The 20,743-nt window shown below is 35.4% G+C and overlaps 1 protein-coding gene across 15 annotated transcripts in view; it reads left to right on the forward strand.

The window, feature by feature from the left end:
* Positions 1–20,555, forward strand: part of dlg1 (MAGUK family member discs large 1) — a 624,340-nt gene extending 603,785 nt beyond the window's left edge. For 10 of the 15 annotated variants that reach the window (XM_087404046.1, XM_087404047.1, XM_087404049.1 and 7 more), the window contains 12 exons: positions 7,315–7,528; positions 7,955–8,112; positions 9,231–9,480; positions 10,574–10,676; positions 11,324–11,362; positions 13,375–13,416; positions 14,619–14,735; positions 16,801–16,950; positions 17,039–17,211; positions 17,319–17,428; positions 17,510–17,601; positions 18,054–20,555. In XM_087404046.1, coding sequence (XP_087260172.1) covers positions 7,315–7,528; positions 7,955–8,112; positions 9,231–9,480; positions 10,574–10,676; positions 11,324–11,362; positions 13,375–13,416; positions 14,619–14,735; positions 16,801–16,950; positions 17,039–17,211; positions 17,319–17,428; positions 17,510–17,601; positions 18,054–18,163 — 1,558 coding nt within the window. In that variant the 3' untranslated portion in view covers positions 18,164–20,555. The remainder of the gene's footprint in view (positions 1–7,314; positions 7,529–7,954; positions 8,113–9,230; positions 9,481–10,573; positions 10,677–11,323; positions 11,363–13,374; positions 13,417–14,618; positions 14,736–16,800; positions 16,951–17,038; positions 17,212–17,318; positions 17,429–17,509; positions 17,602–18,053) is intronic. The other 5 variants (XM_011056632.2, XM_011056630.2, XM_011056634.2 and 2 more) reach the window with 5 other exon arrangements.
* The last annotated feature ends 188 nt before the right edge of the window (positions 20,556–20,743 follow it).

Raw genomic sequence — 20,743 nt, forward strand, 5'->3', positions numbered from 1 at the left:
CGAGTGAAATTAGAATTAAAATCTTATTCCCGGTCACATATTTTTATTCCTCTTATAAGATTGCACCTGGATCTTGAATATAAGCTACTGCAGAAAATCAAGAAGACTGATCCAATTATTTCACGAAAACGTCTTTAAAGATTGTGCATTATTTATGTTTCATGAGACTGCCTCACTTTAGCCACACAAACCAATGACGGATATTAATTGCTGTTTCTCCAAGTTGCCTCTGTTGAATCTGGAGGAAAAAGTGAAAGGGGAGACATAACTCTTTAGCCGAGAAACGCGTAATTAAATCGTTTCTCGATGCTATGAGGTTTTAATCGTGAAATGTAATTTTTCAACGCTTCTCTTACGAGGGATCGAGCTCACTGGCTTTTTAATTCCTTCGATGTTTCTTCTTGTTAACATTTGTTAACATTCGGAAATACAAATTTTGTCAGATGGTTGCAACACTTTGATGCGTTTATGACTTCTTTTTCTTCTGCTCAAATAGTTAGGAATACTGAGAGTTCTTCTGCTTTTAGACATTTTACCCATTAGGAGAAATTTCTTGCAAATTGAACCATGGATTTTTCAGTTTATTCAAAATATTTACTTCGTCCAAGTAAATATCCCATTTTACCTAATCTAACAATCAAAATAGAATACTTCCATATTTTTCGTGTGAGTTTTTTTTTCTCCTACATTATGTGGCTTAGTATGTTTAAATTATGATGATTTTAAAGTTTCTTATGAATACTAATTATCGATTCGCAGAAATTATTTCGTAGTTTTTTCTTCTCTCTATCATCCCTACTATTTTCTCATAATTCAGCATTCTGTATTTTTCTATATTTGTTAATATTCCTAACTTTTATTCGCATTATACAATATTCTCTCATTGCTTCTGCTTGCATTCTGCTTTCTGTATACATTTCACTTGGATCTTTCTGCCACACGTACATCTATTTATCCTGTACGCTCTCTTTTTGTATCCCGTTTCTTTTTATAGGTAAGGAAAATCTTTCTCCCCGTATATACTCTAAGGAACTTTATTCCAGGGTAGGATAAATTTACCATAGCTATCTTTATCCACATCTATTTCTGCATCATTCTTTATTTTTTTATGCGCGAGCAACGATTTTCGCTGATATGTTTAGATATCGGCCCTGAGAGTGGCCGTGCGAAAAAGGCTGAAAGTTTAGCGGGTTGCCCTAGTTTTCCAAAAGAGCGGCGGTCGCTGTAACAGTGGCGGCGACGGCGGCGACGGCGGCGGCGGCGGTGGCGGTGGCGGCGGTGGCGGTGGCGATGGTGATGGCGATGGCGATGGTGGTGCTACGAGGCAGTGGTGAAAAGAGGGTTGCGACGCAGGGTTACAGCGCGCGCCAGAGAGAGTCAGCTTATTTCTATCGATCCTGACGATAGTAGTTCGCAGTGGCCGCCTCGGCGGCGCGGCGCATGGCGACACGATACGGCGCGGCGGCGACTACCTATGCTCCGCGGCCTTTAATCCGTCGCGACGCCCCCAACCGACGTCGGGACGTCGCCGTTGGTTCGTGATCGAAAGAGAGTACGGAGAGAGAGAGAACCAGCAACAACGTCGCGCCAGCTGGTCCAAGGGATCGCGCATCGTTTCACCCTCTCTCTGCATCCCCCTCTTTCTCTCTCTTTCTCTCTAGTTCTCTCTTTCTTTCTTGCTCTTCGTTCACCACTGCTCTCTTCCCGTATTCGCTATCGATCAACCTGCACGATCGACCACAATCACGTGTATTCGCGTCCGGATGTTCGCCGATACGCGCTAACCGTCGACAAGGGTGCACCGTGTGACGAGAAACCACTCCTTGACAACTCGTCCTTCCTCAGCGGAACCGCAGTGGCGTTACGTCATTGTTCCATTTATTCCGCGCTGCGAAGGAAACAGGTGCGCGTTTTACAACACGACTCGTCTTCAAGTGCGCGAGTGCGAGTAGATTGAAAATCAGCGCAACCATCTGTTCTTTCGTTCAGACAAATCGTGCTGTTTGCTGTGATGAGAAGATGAAGAATCGGACATGGTGAATGAGATATTTATCGCGCGCTTGTTTGTTAGCAAAATCGAGTGCTTTATTGACGTGGACGTATGTAAGACGAGGTACACGAGACGCTATCTTCGCTGATGTTTGTCTCGATGATTAAATAGGAAGAGCGGAGTGTCCTAGGAACGGGGATGCGGTTCAAATGATGATGGTATGAGAGAGTATATGATACCGATTTATTGTACATATTACATTAGGCGGAATTGTACATTACTCTTAAAGTGGGAAAAACGAAAAATGGTTTAAGAGTTGACAGAAAATAATAATTTGTGCAATTGCTGCACAATCTTTCGAAGAATAAACGGCACATACATAAAGGAGATATGTGTATTTATATATGTATTAGTTATATATAGCGTTTCAGAACTGCAAAACTTGACGTAATTAACTTGAATTCAATGAAAGAATTTTTAATAAACGTAAATTTATGAATTAATTATTTTTCAGGCGTCTTTAGCTTTCCATTTTGCAAACTAAATTCTTTGTAGGATTGCAAAAATGTAGAATCTTTGATATCTCGACAGTTCGAAGCACTGATAATTTATATGTAATTTTCATATGTAGTTTCATTTATATTTTCAATATTGATCAGTATTAGTTTTTGAATACATGTCACGGTCGTGTATGTGAAAACTCGATGAAGCGTATGTTGAATGGCAACTCTGATTTGAACATCCGCTTTAAATATAGCTATTCAATCCGAAGTTATCTATAACATTGATATTTAATCCTTACACGTTCACGTGATGATTTTTCGTGTTCTGTTCTTTATTATATGACGAATCCTTCGTATTTGAACTAATTTTTATCACTTTTACAAATGTACAAAAATTATTAAACTGTTCTTACGTATACTTTAACATCTTTAGAAAGTATTTGTAAGGTTATGTGAAAAAAGGAATAAAAATCATTATTTAGTAAAATGTTTCTAGTATTTTAAAGAAAAGAAATGCGTAGGACACGCGAATGATCCAATCATACAATCATAAGTAATTTAATTATCTTTGTAATTCTCTACGATATGTTTAATACTCGTTTCTATCAATATAGATTAATTTTAATTTTAATTTAATTTACTTTTTATCTTTTTCTAGTTCTAAAAATTAGGAAAGGATAAATAGAACGTTAAATCGAGATTAATCTACATTGTTAGAAATGAATATAAATCTACACGAAGGATTTATAAAATGGAAAGCTGAACATCTTTCGGAAACAATTTGTTTAGATTATTCTCGTACTTCATTCTCAAGATTTTTATTTGTCTTTACAAGTTACATTAGCTATTTCTATCTCGACGTATATTTTTATAAATAATTTTCCTATCCATATAACATATAACATATTATTATGACATATCTATTATAGATATTTACGATAAAATAGTAACTACTACTTGATAATATTATATCGTCGATCATATTAAATCGATATAATATTAACCCATAATTTTGAATCGTTCTCATGGACATTAGATAGGTAATATTACTACGTTACAAGACGAACCAGTCAGATTCCTTAACTGCAGAAACGTCTCAAGTTGTCTCATTACCATGATTTATCGTCGTAAAGTATTTACGAGCACAGGATATACTTCAGGTATTGCGCAATATCGCGATATGTACTGGAAAATCCGTTTCCTGTAACGACACGCCCGTCTCGCGAAAGGGGGTCGGCACGCGTTGCGAATAATGCGAGTACGTATAATTAAAGCCTCGAATCGAGAGCACATGATAATACGATCCGTAATACGTGCACATATCCGTGCCGCGGACATGACTAGTTAGTGACACGCGTCAACGTCAATGCGCGTGTCTGACTGGCGGAAACATATGCTGCGAACGTCTACGCACATCCGGCGCGCACTCCTCCACCACGCAGAGATACGTAATCCCCGTTTAACGTGAGCCAATCGCGACGGAGGATCTCGAGAATCTGGTGGATGGACCAAATTCGACAACCGCATCAATTACCGAGTGACCCAATAAATGATAGACGTGATAAGAAAATTATATTTATTCCTTTCATATATAGAAATATTCTTCCACAATCAGATTTTTTTTTTATAAATATTTTCTATTATTCATATAGTTATTATTAACAAATAATAAATAGTGAAGCTTGATTGAAAAAGCTCTGTTTAGCAATTATATACACTGGCACACGAAAATCTCGAACTTCATTATAAAAGATGTTGCGTTTGTGACGAAGAGAAGAAATTATTATTAGAAAAATTATGTTGAAGATAAAATTATCTGAATAGGTTTTTTTTTTTACATTTTTTAATGATAATAAAAAAACGATTGTTAAATTTAATGTCACGATTGTTGTTCTTTTATTACTAATATGTTACAATAGAAGCGAAGAAATGTGTTATAAATGAGAATTGGAACGATGGCTCGTTTCAATCTATCGACAATAAATGGACGATAATGTCAAAGTTTTCCTGGGACGTGTCAGACTATCCGATCTCTTTTGTATAGGATACCATTCTTTTTATTGCTAGCAAGACTCATTGATATTCACGCTAAAAGTACGAGTCATTTTTTCACGCACATAATGATACAAAAATTAATACTAAAGTGCATAAGTTATCTTTTTTATTTTTAATGAAACATAATAATATATTTTTTATATTTTAAAATATTATTCTATTAATATTTTTAAATGTCAGTAGAATTTTATGAAAATAATATTTTAATAATGATTATAATGTTTGATCTGTGTGCGAAACATGATTACATTTTATAAGTAATATTCCGAGTATCGAGTACTTATCACGCGTGCAACAAGAGTGAATTGCATCCATTAAGATAAGCGAAGAGCGAACAGTCGGATGCGAACGGCTCGGATGGTTGTCTCTCGCGAGCTGGTAACATGAACTTAATTTGTGTTCCCGGCGGCAGCGCACCAACCGTTAATTCGAGGTCTTCGTTAACATGAGCAAGAGAAAGCCGTCGTCGAGTAGTTGCGCCTCGAGGTTGCATACAGGTCACTAACAGGAATTCATGTTACGTACCATACAACCCGACCATGGTGATGTGCAACCTTCGTAATTTCGCCCCTCGAAAAGACTCCGCAGTAATTATATAGAAAATTGGGTTCCGGTGAAATGAGTCAGTTTTCACATATTGTAGCTTATATGTGGTGGACCAAAAATATATATGGCTCAAATAATTGCTAGTTCTTGAGCAATATAGGTATAGCAGTATAAAAAATGTAAAATTTGTGTTTGCAGAGCATCTTTAATAAACCATAGCTAAAAAACTATCCATTATTAAACTTTATATCTATGACATCTTATTATAAGCTTATTACAGCTTATTATAAGCTACATTGCATGTGAAAACTGATTTATTTCATTGGGTCTCGATGAAATAGTCAGTTTTCATATATGATGTGATTTATAATGTGTTGAGCAAAAGACACAGAGACACAGGCTCAGTAATGGATAGTTTTGGAGCTGTGATATCATCTATCAAATATAATCAAACAAAATATCATATATTAAAGATGCTTTGTAAGCACAAGTTTTACACTTTTGACCGCAGTTTAAGGATTTATTATTTGAATCATATTATAAGTGTATTTTTGTTCATCATATTGTAAGCTACAGCATATGTGAAAACTCATTTCACCGGGACCCAATTTTCTATATTTAATGCGGTCTTTTAACGAATACCATCCACAGGAACGTGTCCATTAGTAAAGAGCTTTTGAACAGCGATAAAGGTATAATGCGAATGTCACGTTACGTTTGGAAAATTATCTTGTTACTTTATTATCGTCGAACATAGTAAAACTGACACCAGAGAATGGAGGGATTTTTTCTAGCCTGTGTGTTAGTAAGCCTCCATGAATTGATTTCTTCAGTTTGTTTATGCCTGCGTATATGCAAATGTGCAAGGGCGCAAGCACATGTGTGTGTGTGTGTGTGAGGATTAGCATCCCGCCGACTTGGTTGCCTGGATGCGTAAGCGCTTACGTAGGACGTTTCATTGATCGACACGCTTTTGCGTCATACTCATGTCGTTTACACGAATTCGTTTATGATCGTCATTGTTGAACTATTGACATTTACTGTTGACATCAAAAAGCGACTATGTGAAAGAAGATTTTAATGGCCTCCTAAAATAAATGATCTTTGTAATCACATTTTGGTTGGTCGCTATTTATAGCTCTTATTTTAAAATCTTCTTAGGTAATATTTTATTTTTAAGATACTAATACGGCTCTGTAATTGGTTTATGTTATTTTAAGATTATACTTAAGACAGTTTTAAACGAGAACCGATTATGAATACGGACTTTGATCTTCCGTTTTTTAAGTAACAATAATAATAATAATAATCTTTATTGCAATGTACAACATAGTTAATTACAAAGCTGAAAGACGAAAAGAAATACAAAAGATAGTACACGTAAATGATGAAGACTCCGAGAAGACTCAGTAGAACAAAAGTAGAATATTAAAAAAATAAGCAAAAGTAAAAATAGACAGCAATATCGAATATAATTAATTCGTATACGTGCGATGCGTTTTCTTATAAAATTAGATAATAGATCACATTGAGAAATTTCGATAATTTTGTTCTCTACAGAAAATCTATGCAGTTCATACAAATTTCATATTTAATTGTGATTTCGGGATTAATTGCACCTTGGTGCAGCTCGTAATACCAAATGTGCTCGTCGATCTTTAACGTTATTTTAATGAAATTCTCAAATTTTTTCACCGAAATTTATTTCGTACAAAGATATATTTGTGCGGGAGCGGGATAGTTCAGTACATAATTAGGATGCCATCATTCGCGCAAGTCCTCGCATTATTCTTCTCGTTATGGGGAAGTAGATTTTAAATTTACGAAATTTATGGCATGGCATGACGGCATGAATTTCCCGACCGGTCTTCTAGTTAACGTGATAATCGTACCTATAAGAATCGTGGCGAAAATTTGCATTTTGATTCGCGATTAAAATGCAAGTGCGTTGACACGCAATACGTAAATCTTAAATTGAGAACATCCACGCTTGTCTATGATTTATAAATATTTATAAATTAATTTATCTCCTCGGTGCTCTTGAGGTTGCAGCAGAAAATCAACTTACATATATAATCTCAGCATATTTTATAGAAATGCACATACATTATCCAGTCATCAATAATAATTGCTGCAGCAATTTCACATTTCTAAGAATATTATTAATGTTAAATATTATTAATATTATTAATGTTATGGTCCATCTCTTTTTTTTTTCAGGGAAGTTCGAACCGTGGTATTGAATAAAGGCTCTCCTGGTCTGGGTTTTAACATCGTTGGTGGTGAAGATGGTGAAGGTATCTTCATCTCGTTCATTCTAGCCGGAGGTCCGGCCGATCTCAGTGGTGAATTACGCAGAGGTGACCAGATATTGAGCGTTAATGGTATCAATCTCCGAACAGCCACTCACGAGGAGGCCGCCGCGGCTCTCAAGGTGAGATCTTCGGTTTTGCTTTGTTATTATTTAAATAATATATAATTGTTACATAATTCAACTACTTTTGGTGCTTTTCAACAACAGATATAGTATAATACAGTGATTATTTCATCTTCGTTTAACGTTGGCAAACAATAAGAATCTAATGATTCATTGTGTTGCATTATGTCATCTGTCTCTCTTCTTGGAAAGCACTTTTTAGCTTCGGCAAAAAATTATAATCCGCTAAAAAAAAAGTTGTTATGAAATTTCATTTATTAACCGAAATTTGAATTAAAATATTAAATATTGAAAATACTGATTACATAAATAATAATTTTGATTTTAGGTAGTATTTATAAATTACTTTCTTCAAAAAATTTCAAAAGTTGTGATTAATCGAAAATAATGGATACGGATTTTGGTTTGTTTATGTGTATTCAGGGTACTGGTCAAACAGTGACAATCGTGGTGCAATACAAACCGGAGGATTATAATAGATTTGAGGCGAAGATCCAGGATCTTAAACAACAAATCTCGCAACAGAATGTAATGACAGGCACCCTCATGAGGACCTCTCAGAAAAAATCACTCTACGTGAGGTAATTATACTTTTGCGATTATTTTTCGTCTCGATCATTTGTCACATAGGGTTCCAATTTCAAAACCGTTTAAACCGGGATTATCTGATGTTTTTATGTTTAAATGTGAATTATGTGAATACTATCCTTTTTCCTTTTATGCATTTTTTTTTCTTTTTTAATGATTATTCTTTATGAATCTTTAAATATGCAATTTCATCGAAAATCTGTAATTAAAAAGCGTTGTATTAATTAAAACTTTTATTTTTTATGAATAAAATTTTTCTAAAAAATGTCACTTTAAGCTATTTAGTCATTAGTTATGTTTATTTTATTTAATATTTGTTTTCTACTTAGATACTTTTTTAAGAAAATCCATAATGTCAACAAAATGAAAAACAATTAATAATATACAATATATTGTTAATAGTAGTGATTTTAAATGAGACTTGAATCACTTAAAGCATCCTCAGTGATCGTTTATGTAAAAAAAATGACTACTTTCGGATTAAACACATTTAATTAAAATTAGAGTGAAAATGCTCTCTCTTTCTTCTCTCTCTCTCTCTCTCGTATATTTTCAAAACAAATTAAACAGAGTAGTAGCTTATTTCAAGCTTATAATTAGACTGACTTTAAATTAATACAATTATAATCATAAGAATGTAAATACTACGTAATATTCTAAATACATTTAATAAAACAATATAAAAATACAAACGTTTTACGGCTTACGAAGTCTTCTTCAGTGTACGAAGCAAAAATACATTATTAAATAAACGAACCAATTAGATATCGCATATAATGAAATATTAAAAAAAAACTATCAGTAGTGATGCGTCAATTTATATAAAATTCGAATTTCAAAATGTGTTAAGACAGATTACATAAAATAAGAAGAATGACACTGAAGAAAGCTTTGTAAATCGAAATGTTTGTATTTTTATATTATTTTATTAATCATATTTAGAATATTATGTAGTATTTACATTCTTATGATAATTGTATTATTTTAGTAAAATCAATCTAATTATAAACTCGAAATAAGCCACGACATTTAATTAACACATAGCTTCGCGTATAAATAGATAATTTGTGTAAAATATGAAGGCAAATATGACAATATTTTTTCCCCAAAGAGCGTTGTTCGATTACGACCCCAACAAAGACGATGGTCTGCCGAGCCGCGGCTTGGCGTTCCGTTATGGTGAAATCTTGCACGTGACGAACGCTAGCGATGACGAATGGTGGCAGGCAAGAAGAGTCACCCCACAGGGCGAGGAAGAAGGTCTGGGTATAATACCCTCGCGCAGGCGATGGGAACGTAAGCAGCGTGCCAGGGACCGCTCTGTCAAGTTCCAGGGGCACATGCCAGTCATTCTCGATAAGGTGAGTAAAAACGGGAATTTCTTGAAGCTCATAATTTCTCTGAAAATGACGAAAAATCACGAATTATAATACAATTATAATTATATATGATTATTATTATTATTTGAGATGATTATATAAATATAGCGGAAAAAAATTTTCTCTTTTGCTAAAAATTAAAGTAACAACTCGTATTAGAAATATCAATGAAATTTGCTATGTATAAAAATTAGTTTAATTATTATGTATTATTTTAGTAAAAATGTAGTTGGTTTAACCTTTTTTTATCTTCAAAATTTTATCTCGATATTTTTTTATATTAATTGTAAGTTTGATTTCTTATTTTGAGCTTATTCGAGGTAAAAGGCTAAATTTTATAAAATCTGAGCATGTATAATAGAATTGTTCAGAATAGATTTTGATTGGAATTTCGTTATCTCTAGAAAATAAAATAAAAATCTAGGGAATAATTGAACAATTCCTATCGGAATTCATTTTGAATAATTCCGATAGTACATACCCTGATCAAAGCGATAAAAGAATTGATTGACATTATTATCTTAAATTAAGGAAAATTTTTAATGAGATTTCTTTGCAACATAAACTACGGTTTCGCGATGCGAAATAATTCGTAATCTCGTTTGGATAACGTGCGTAATCGAAAATACGTGTCCATTCGACATTGTTTCATTTACTAACGAGGAAAAATGTTTAATTAAATATTTATCGCAATCAATAGCCGTATGACTATTTCAGTCTGCAAATTTGATAAGGCCAAAAAATTAATTTCAAATTTGCGTGACAAATGTTTCAGTTGTAATGTTTTCTCTCTAAAAGAATCCAATTTCTTCAAAAATGACAATAAAGAGAAAATTATAACAGAACTAATTTATTTTAGAAGATTGTAAATATAGCGTTTTTTTATTAAAAATTATCATGTATAGTTTAATGCTTTCAGATTTCTACGCAAACATTATTTCTATTTTTATAATATTTTACTTTCTTCAAAGATTATGAATTTGATAAAATTGTTTCTCATGAAATGAATTCATTGATGTACAACGAAATTATGAGATTTATGATTTGTTGATCATAGAAAACTTATTAATTTCAGCAATCAACTCTTGACCGAAAGAAGAAGAACTTCTCGTTTAGCAGGAAGTTCCCCTTCATGAAGAGCAAAGACGATAAGTCCGAGGATGGCTCCGATCAGGAACGTGAGTGTCTAGAATGTGATTGTTCTCTTTTCCCCTCCTGCACGTTCTGTGCATGTTCTGATCCATATTTACTGTGTTTTAATGTTTTACTCGCCATATGTATTCGCCTATATTTATATCGTACGATTTAACCGCTGAATTATGAAATTATTCCTCACCCTCAAGCCTCGGGCCGCAGTCTTCGCAATCGATGGGTTCAATTTTTATTAATAATTAATAATTTTATTGATAACTCTACATCCTGCAGCAAACTCGGAAAGTTTAACTGAGGACATTATAATGTACAAAATGTAACAATAGAAAAATATTCTTCTTCTAGTAAAGCAACTTTCCGCGTCTATTCTACGATATTATCAGTATTCACTTAATTACTTAATATGTGTACAATTTCTTTCATTATCGTTGTAAAAATGAATTCTTCAAGATTTCATAACGCACAATTATAAAAAGAGTTGTTATCAAAGTGTAACATTATCGATGTGTAACATGATTTTCCGTGTAAAAATCGAAAAGCAAATAAAATCATTGATAAAGTCCCAACTTCCGGTGCGATGAGCCCCGATCAGACACGCCCAAGTCCCCGAATGAGCTTGTGTGTTTTACAATGTGAAAACGTGACATGTGTTTTGTTTTGCCTGCTTGTGTAGGAACGCCCACCACACCTGAGAATGAGAACGATCCCACCCGTAAGTATCTTAATTAGACATGTAATAAGCTCTGTAAATATGCACTTTCGCCATTTTTCATATGCAATAACGTCAACAGTGACGCAAGCTTCAAAATCTATGCTAAAACACGAGAGTTGAGACGAAATTTTAGTGATATATTGAATTAAAGAATAATTACATACACAAAAAGAATGATTTTGCTGAAGTGTCTAAAAATTTAACTAGACAAAACTGAAAATAATTTGATTTAGATGATCAAAATAATTATGTAGGATGCTCTGATTACTAAAATGTTAAAACTTTTTGCAGCGTTCTCATTAATATTTAAACGTTCTATGTAATTATTTTGATAGAGCCCAACAAAATTTTCAAGTCAATATACTAGTTAAACTTTTATATATTTTAGCAAACTGTTCTTTCCGTGTATAATCTAAAGAAATATTTTTGTTCTAATTGTTTATTCTCATACGAAAAGAAAAACACAATTTTGTGGACGTATCTAAAAATTTAGCTAAATACAGATCTGAAAATAATTTTATTGAACTACAAAATAATTATGTGTGATACTCAAGTTGGTTGCTGTAATATTAAAATTTTTTACAGTACATATTGCGTGTTTATCACACACAAATGCTTGAGGTTTCTATATAAATACTTCCATAATCCAACAAAATATTGTTAGATCCGTATTTAGCAAAAGATTTTTAGAGCAAAATCTTTTTCGTGAAACAAATTGAAGTAAAACAGTGAAGTAAATTGTTAATGTATAACGATCGAAAGAAAATTGAGAAATGCATGATCTTATTTGATTACAATAAAAAAAATTGTTTACAGTATTTATTTTTAATGTAATTGGCTTTGTCTCGGATCGAAATCGAGTTTTGGTCGAGATTGAATCTCAAAATGTTGCAATGTGCGCGATGTTGCTTGCGGAGAACCACCGCGCATCATTTAGCAGCCGCAGTAGCTTCATTTGCGTCCTTCGACCTCGCTTGCGCATGCACGCTGCACCTTGAACTTTTCTGCCTCGTGCAGAGTCTCTAGACTAACATCCCGACCGACACGCTCTTATATACGCTCTCGACTCCGCTTCTAACTTTCGGCTTTTCACTATTAGGTTCACCGATAGTCCGTAGAAACGGTCCAGCACGGTAGAGCAATGTTCCTCTCAGACAGTAGTAGTTTACATTCTCTCTTTCTCTTTTTCTTTTTTTTACTTTCTTCCACCAAAGGATAATTGACATGGTAAACACGCATCCCATTCATCTCAAAGATCATGTCATGAAGCACATCATCCTCCATCAGATGCATTCAGCAACACTTCCGGATTGATAAAACCGAAAAAGAAATTATTTGAAGTACTAGATGCATGTACGTCGCATTCTCATCATGTTAGATTGAAAAGAAATCTCTTCGAATGACATAATACGCGATTCGGTGTTTGACAAGAAGATACACATCACTTAGCTGACGGCGAAAGAAAGAATGTTACAATCTTGAGTTGTACACACAGCTGATATTGTTTTTTTTTTCTTTATGTTACGCGATGTTTTTCTCAAGCATGAGTGTCTCCGTAACGAGCGAGACTTTAACGATTTTATTTATCGATGTCGTAAAAAAAAAACACTTTGATATAAACTACGCTTACTACGATTACCTCTTCAACGTAATGCTTCCACAAATAACGTGCGACACATAACGTACGAACATTCCGCGATTGTTCCACTAGGGAATTTGCATTCTTCACGAAATATTTAGTTATGATGATATTTAATTACGACAATCATGATTTTGAAGAAAGGAATAATTCGGACGATTCAAATTCGCGTGTCGTTTCTCGAATCTACAAACACATTTGCATTATGGTCCATCGAATCCATCCCGTGCGTAGCAAATGGAATCGCGCGCGCACAGTAGGAGAGAGTTTTCCCGAAAATCTATAGTGCTTCTAATTAATTCTAGCGATAATTAACGGTCGCTTATTTAGTACGCAACGTATACTGAAATGTATTCAACTTGTTATGTTCTAGCATTCATGCTGTGCTACACCCAGGACGACACTAACACTGAAGGTAATCATGTCTCTCTCTTCTCTCTTCATTCCTAGTCTTTCTATCTCGCTATCTTTAGTTCCTCTTCCCCTCCTCTCTCTCTCTCTCTCTTTCTCTATCTAGTTTTCTTTTTCCTCTTTCTCTTTTTATACATGTACAATATATCTCTCCTATATAATCTTCCTCACACTGAAGAGATCGTATTGCCTGGGTCAGCTACGCGCGATAATGAATTTCGATCACGATATTGTTTCGCAATTACACACGTGCTCGAATAGATTAATATTATTAATGTAATTAATATAATTAATATTGGTACAAGAATTATGTTAGTATTCATTATCACGTTAACGTTCATTATCTCTTGCGATATTATTTAACATAAAATAAGTGCTTATGTTAACGTTCACGTATATAGAGAATTCAGCATAACTCAAATTTGTTGCAATTATACAACAATGACGCTCCAGAATTTATAATTGTAGTATTTGTGAAACGTTCTGATCGAAAATCTCATCCCTTTATTCGTCTACTATCCTTGCGAGAGATATCGATCACGCTTGCATTCATTTGTCAGCAATAATTCAGCAACCAAATATATGATGCCAGCCTTTATTATACGTCATGGGTAGTATAGCATATCTATTGTTTTGTTTCAATGGAAGTATGCATATTCATACGAGATGGAAAGGTCAACTCGAAATCTTCATTAGTTAACAATGATGACGTTCATGCAGTTAAAGCATATGTATAAATTTATTCAAACCCCTAAAAAATATATATAGATAACCTGCACCTATGAACATTAATACACTATAGAACAATTGATAAAGGAATAATATGATACAAAATGTTAAGAATGTAAATCAATATATAAAAAATACGTTTTTTTTATTTTCCTATGTCTCTATGCTTGAATTAAAGCAGAATTTATTATATAATATTTAAAATAGGGACAATATTTGCAATTTGATTTCGAATATGATTTCGAATTGAACTTGAAACGTTCGCTGATTATATATCGAGAGCTTTTGTCACAAGCGCATTGTCTATCGATGAAATTTCGCATACGACTCTTTTAGAATCTCATCTTAGGACCTTGATTGTCCGCCACTCTTCCTCCATCGCCGCCGTCCATCATTCACCTCTCATTCATCACCATTAACATTATTGCCCTTCTATCTCTCTTTATTTTGATCTTTTTCTTTTCTTATTTATTCAAGATTTATCTTGCGCTACAGGGAGTAGAGAAATTTTGTTTCGCGTTCAGCTGCCGTATATGGAGGAACTCACGTTAGTTTATCTGGAAAAGGAGGGCGACGAGCCCAATGACGAGCTTAGTAAGTCGTAGCCGAGAGCAAATGTGTGAACCGTAGTGTGAGCGCAGTGCGCGCACACAAAGAGCCGATTTGTTCCTCTAGGAAAACTAACGCAGATCACAGACGATTGTAACCCTGTCAACGGGCGATTATCTTAAAAAAAAAAAAAAAAAAAAAAAAAATTCGTGTTTAAAATAACCGAATAACGTTGTTTGCAATCCATGTGTCAGCTAACTATCCTTGATATTTTCTGATCTTCCATTAATATTTCCGCTCTTACGCGAATTTGCCGTGGGTAGAGATTTTCAAGTTAAGAGATTGGACATCATACGTTTGATTTGCCATATTTCTCAGGACCTACTTAGATATCCATGTATCTCATTCTATCTTATTCTTAAATCAATAGTAGAAACCAACAAGGCCAAAATGAGAGTATGGTAATCAGTACGTAAAGTAAAACAAAGTAAGAAATTTTTTTTATTACTCCTGTATTCCATAATTAGTGGTATAATTAAGTATTCGTTTCGACTCTCTTTGGAGGTCTCCTTGGCAAATATAAAAATAAATGTATATCTGTTTCTTTGTATATCAAATTTGAATATATCACCAACAAATTTTTATTCTTAGGCGTCCTGAAAAATATAGCGGATCAATTGGAAATTGTCTAAACGAAATGTCCAATTTCTTACTTGAAGATCTCTGGATGTGGGTCAAGGTCGCAGAAATCGTTTAAATATTGCCGCGGTTGCATAAGATAGATATAATTTGACAGCGGAGAAAGATAATGTGTCAATATTCTCGTGTTTCCGCTATTATCGATTTTACATTATCTTTACGATGTGTAACGTGGCGAGTTAACACAATCATCCGTCGATCTACAACTTTTCACTCTTTTATTTTCCAACGATAAAACTCACGATCGAAATTGAAAAGCAATCGCGAATACAATACGCCGGTTTAAGGCACCAATCGAGAAAACGTCTGTTTCCTTCGACATCCGTTAATTTTCTTCGAGCTTCTCTTTGCGATAAATTACTGACGAGACGCGCTCCGCGTACAATTGAGACGGCCGCGCAACATGCTGCTATCACGACCTATTTTCTCGTTTTCTTTTCTTTTCGCCACTCTCTACCTCCTCTTCCTCGCTCGTAAAACCTGTAGACATTAACAGCAGCAGAACGCAATTAGAACGCTCAAATAGACGAAAAAATTGTGTCACTTCTTCTCGTCGCGCTGGAAACACATTGTCGTGCTCCTCTTCCTCATGCTTGCGCATTCCGAAAGTTTCGGACCACGTATTCGATTATCGCAATTGAAACCCGAGAAGAAGCGACATGGCCACATTAATATCAACTTCGTAACACGTGTTAGCAGCGCGCGGTATTGATTACAAATGGAGACCCCAACTTTCTTTTGTCTGTCTCTTTCTCTTTCTCTCTATTTTTCTTTCTTTCTTTCTTTCTCTCTTTAGCCAAGTATTGGTTTATAGTCGCTATACGTACTAACGCCATTTATGCACCTCTAACGTTCCTGGATCGTTAAATTTTTTAGTCATTAAGAGGTACAGCTTTCCTCCTGCTTTCGATTTCGCCCGAACGCTGAGAGCATGCTCGTGACTCGTCCGACGAGAGAAATGTGTACTTGTCCGAAATGCCAATAGAAACTAAGAGCCGGGTCCGCTTGAGACAGTTGAAGGACAGTTGTTACTGGACATGACTGATCTATCGAGTCATCAGCCAGAGATTGTTTCAAGTGGCTCCGACGAACGCATATCGCTCTGTGTGTAACATTGTCCCACGTCCGTTTCGTGGAAGTGTCAATTAATTAATGACATCATCGGGGACCGTCGTCGGAGAGCAACCTGTCTTTCGGAAGCGGGGTCGGAAGGAGGTCGTGTTTATTCTCTTCATGGATGAATGTTATTGCTTTTTATTTTTCTTTGCTATATCTGAGTGGGTGGACTTGTGCGCCGAAGGTTCGGAGGAGATTGCGAGATTGCTTGTAATGATGATGAGATGAGGCCTCTATCGAGTCTTCGGAAGCGCGTCGCAGAATCGTGAATATAGATTTGATTAAACGATTGCAGGCAGCGAAGAGAACGTGCTTTCGTACGAGGCTGTGCAGCAGTTGACGATACAGTATACGCGTCCCGTGATCGTTCTCGGACCACTCAAGGATCGCATCAATGATGATCTCATCTCCGAATTCCCTGATAAATTTGGCAGCTGTGTTCCACGTAAGTTGCTCGACAATTGAATGATGATCAACGATAGAGTTTTTTCTCTTATGGAGCTGTATATCGATTTTTGCGCATTTGCCTGCAGACACAACTAGGAGTAGAAGAGAATATGAAGTAGACGGACGAGATTATCATTTTGTGGCGTCGAGGGAACAAATGGAGAGGGATATACAAAATCATTTGTTCATAGAGGCCGGACAATATAACGACAATCTTTACGGAACATCCGTTGCATCTGTACGAGAAGTGGCTGAAAAGGTACGCATAATTTTAGTAGAATTAACTTTTTACAGACTTTACTTACGTCACATTGTATTATATTGATGAGAAATTATCAAAAATGTTTGTAATTGTTGCTTTTACAGGGCAAGCACTGCATTCTTGATGTGAGTGGGAATGCTATCAAGAGGTTACAAGTAGCACAACTTTATCCTATTGCCATCTTCATCAAGCCGAAATCGGTGGAGTCTGTTATGTAAGTTCAGTAATCGATCTTTAATACGCACAGATTTTGTTATTATTTATTTTACTAAATCTAGCGCTCGTAATTTTACAGGGAGATGAATAAGAGGATGACCGAAGAGCAAGCGAAGAAGACGTACGAGCGTGCTCTCAAGATGGAACAAGAATTTGGTGAATATTTTACTGGTATGTTTACATTTACAAGACTTTCTATTAAATTCAATTTTATAATCTAAGGGAATTAATATTTCAGTTTGATTGTGTTACAAATCCGAAAGAAATCAATGCACAGTCATATATCTGAGATTAATTTATTTAAATGTACATGTAGATATATTATATTCCACTTAACTTTGACTGTAACTGATGTTTTTCTCATATATTGATATATTTACATAAGCGATCCTGTTCTAATCTTAATATCGATTTTAACAAATAAAATTCAACTAAACTACGGTATTATTTATGATTTTTTTTATTATTAAAATACTTATATTGTAATTGTTGCAAACACTCTAAACGTAATGCAACATATTAAAATCAATTAAAATCTGAAAAAATCAATCTGTAAGAGAAATCAATATTTGACGCAATTAAAATATTCTTATCGTGACGATTAAATCGCTATTTATTTGTAGCCGTCGTTCAAGGAGACACTCCCGAGGAAATTTATGTGAAAGTGAAGGAAGTCATCTCCGAGCAATCAGGACCGAACATCTGGGTTCCCTGCAGGGACCAGCAGCTGTGACGTCCTGCCCCCCACGCTCAGCATGGGCCCAACGCCTGGACCCTGCCACCGAGGCGACAAGCTTAGTTATTCACGATAAATATAATTAAGTGATGCTCTAACACCCTTTCCTAATCCCTTCTTCCCTCCCGTATCCCATATCCATGTAGCACAAAGTCCCTACTTAAGACGCGTAACACATGTAAATCGCCGCAGAGAATTTAAGCCGAAAGAATACTTAAAGACGGTGGGACACACGATATCACCATTTCCCTGCGGAGAACTGATAAAGTCAATCGGGACGCGTGATTTATTCTCCTCTAGGTTCAAAATCTCATAGAAGATTATTAAGAGGGAAATGAGGAAAACTAAGCATTCGGGCGTGCTCATCATGTTGAATTTTATCGTGACTGATGTTTCTGATAACAAAAAATGACGGAGAGAAATTCGTAACTTTTATCGCATGATCGTCGATTATTCGTGTGTGTGATCGTCCCTAATTTTATTAATTAACCTCGCGAAAGAATTTAGAGGCGTTGTATGTATGTACAATTGCTCGAGAAGATTAGATCGGCGTATGTCGAAACTGAATTAGCGGGCAATTCGAAAGAGTTCTCTCGAATTCGACTGAACTATTAGCTACGAAATGCGAACGCTTTTTCGGTCATACTCGGGCACGGTATTTTTTAATGTACTTAAGCGCAGTTAGCGCGCCGAGAACGTCGAGCGAATTCGACGAACTCGATTCGAAAAAAAACGGGGGTATCGCGGATAAGAGAAAAAAACCGTAGCCCCCCAGCGACGTTGTGTATGTGTTAATGAACCTCACAGGATTAAAAGAAACAGTAAAAAAAGCAGAAAAAAAGAGAAGAGAAACCTCACAGGACAAATCTTTAGATGCTAGATACACATAACGATATATAATGTTTTGTACAGCTAGATGACTAAGCCAGTAATTGGGTTATGTGCAACATTATATTTGTGGAATGGGCGATACGAGGAGAGAAAAGAAAAACGAGAGAAAGAGAGTGAGAAAGAGAAAGAGCAAAAAATACTATTGTAATTTAAATATCACTACTAAATTATTATTATAGTAGGTATTATTGTAAATATATATTAATATACTCGCGTGTATCGAGACGGAAAGGCGTAGTAAGTAAAGATAAGAGTCGAAGAAGAAGAAGAGATAGAGGGAGGAAAGACAAGCCTGGCAAGGCTTTTCTTTCACGCGCGTCGGCTTTTTTTTTCGGATACATGATGTCACTCAGCATCGTGAAGAGATAAAGAATTTTCATGCCGATCATTCGCGCTCTCATAAAGCTTCAGCGCGAGCGTAGATGTATGCTGCTCCTTCGTATCTTAAGATATAGTTCTTGGCACCGGATCCAGCAGTCGTTGTTGATCATGAGCTCTAGCTTGCACGAGATCTTCAATGCATCCGGCTGAAGGGGGAAAAAAGAGGAGAAAATCATGTTCGTTAATGTACTTACGATTTCTATGGGGGAATCGCGAAAGGTGCGAATGGACAAAACTGTAACGATACGAAAAGAAAAGAAGACGCAGATATGGCCAATTGAGTTCTATATGTAGAATGAGAACTGCATTCACCGAATAATAAGCGAATATTCTTCATCGATAAACTCGCATCCTGAATAAAACTCAATAAAAAAAAAATATCCCATCGCTTGGCCTTCACTTGTTCATCGCGCTGCGAGCTCGCGATCGCGTGCACTATGCACGATGCTTTGTCCGCTTGCTCCTTCCGTTTCCGTAGCATTAATCATGCGCGAGAAGGTACGATAATTGATTCTCTCAATGAAACACGAGCGGGAAATCGAATTGTTGCAAACACGGGGTGTTATTACGGTAATTTAATTGTAATATAGCCGTATTGTTGTCGTGATATGGAAATACGCGATGAGTCGCGATGACGAAAGACAATGGCGACGATGATGATAATGATGATGACGATGATGATGAGCCAACGTATTTGGGCGCAACACGCGACGATCACTTCTGTCGCCTGTAATAGAGCCGAACGTTTCCTTTTCCTTATTTCGTAGTAACGTTCACTCGCGAGGAACAATAATATTGCGCGGACACGCTTTCGGGCTATTTTTTTCCTATATCGCGAGTTCTAGATTATTATTAAGCGCGATTATATCATACGAGATAGAATGAGGTACGAAGCGACGAGCTTCGGCTTGTGCCTGAAGGACAGAAGGCCTGGCTTCGCCGAGTTGAAAGATATCTGTCTCGATGTAAAAGACCGTATATAAAGAGAAATAATTACCGCAGATACCTATTATACACCTCTATAGTCTATTTAATAATATTACTTATTAAATTGTCAATCTCATGTTCACCTTGTTTCATCGTTTTTAAATAGTTAATAAACGTTTTACCAATTTTACTACTGTAGTTTGGTATCCCCATCCTTCTCTTTTTCATTCCTTACTTTTACTTAGAGGATATTATAATTAATATTAATATTTAAAATTATAATTAATTATAATTAATATTTTGATAAAAGTAAAAGAATATTCTATTAAAAAATTAACATTGTTGCTTACATGTTTGTAGATAAATGACAATTTTTTT

Source organism: Acromyrmex echinatior, chromosome 3 (assembly GCF_024713525.1).
Source record: "Acromyrmex echinatior isolate Ae372 chromosome 3, ASM2471352v2, whole genome shotgun sequence".
NCBI lineage: Eukaryota > Metazoa > Arthropoda > Insecta > Hymenoptera > Formicidae > Acromyrmex > Acromyrmex echinatior.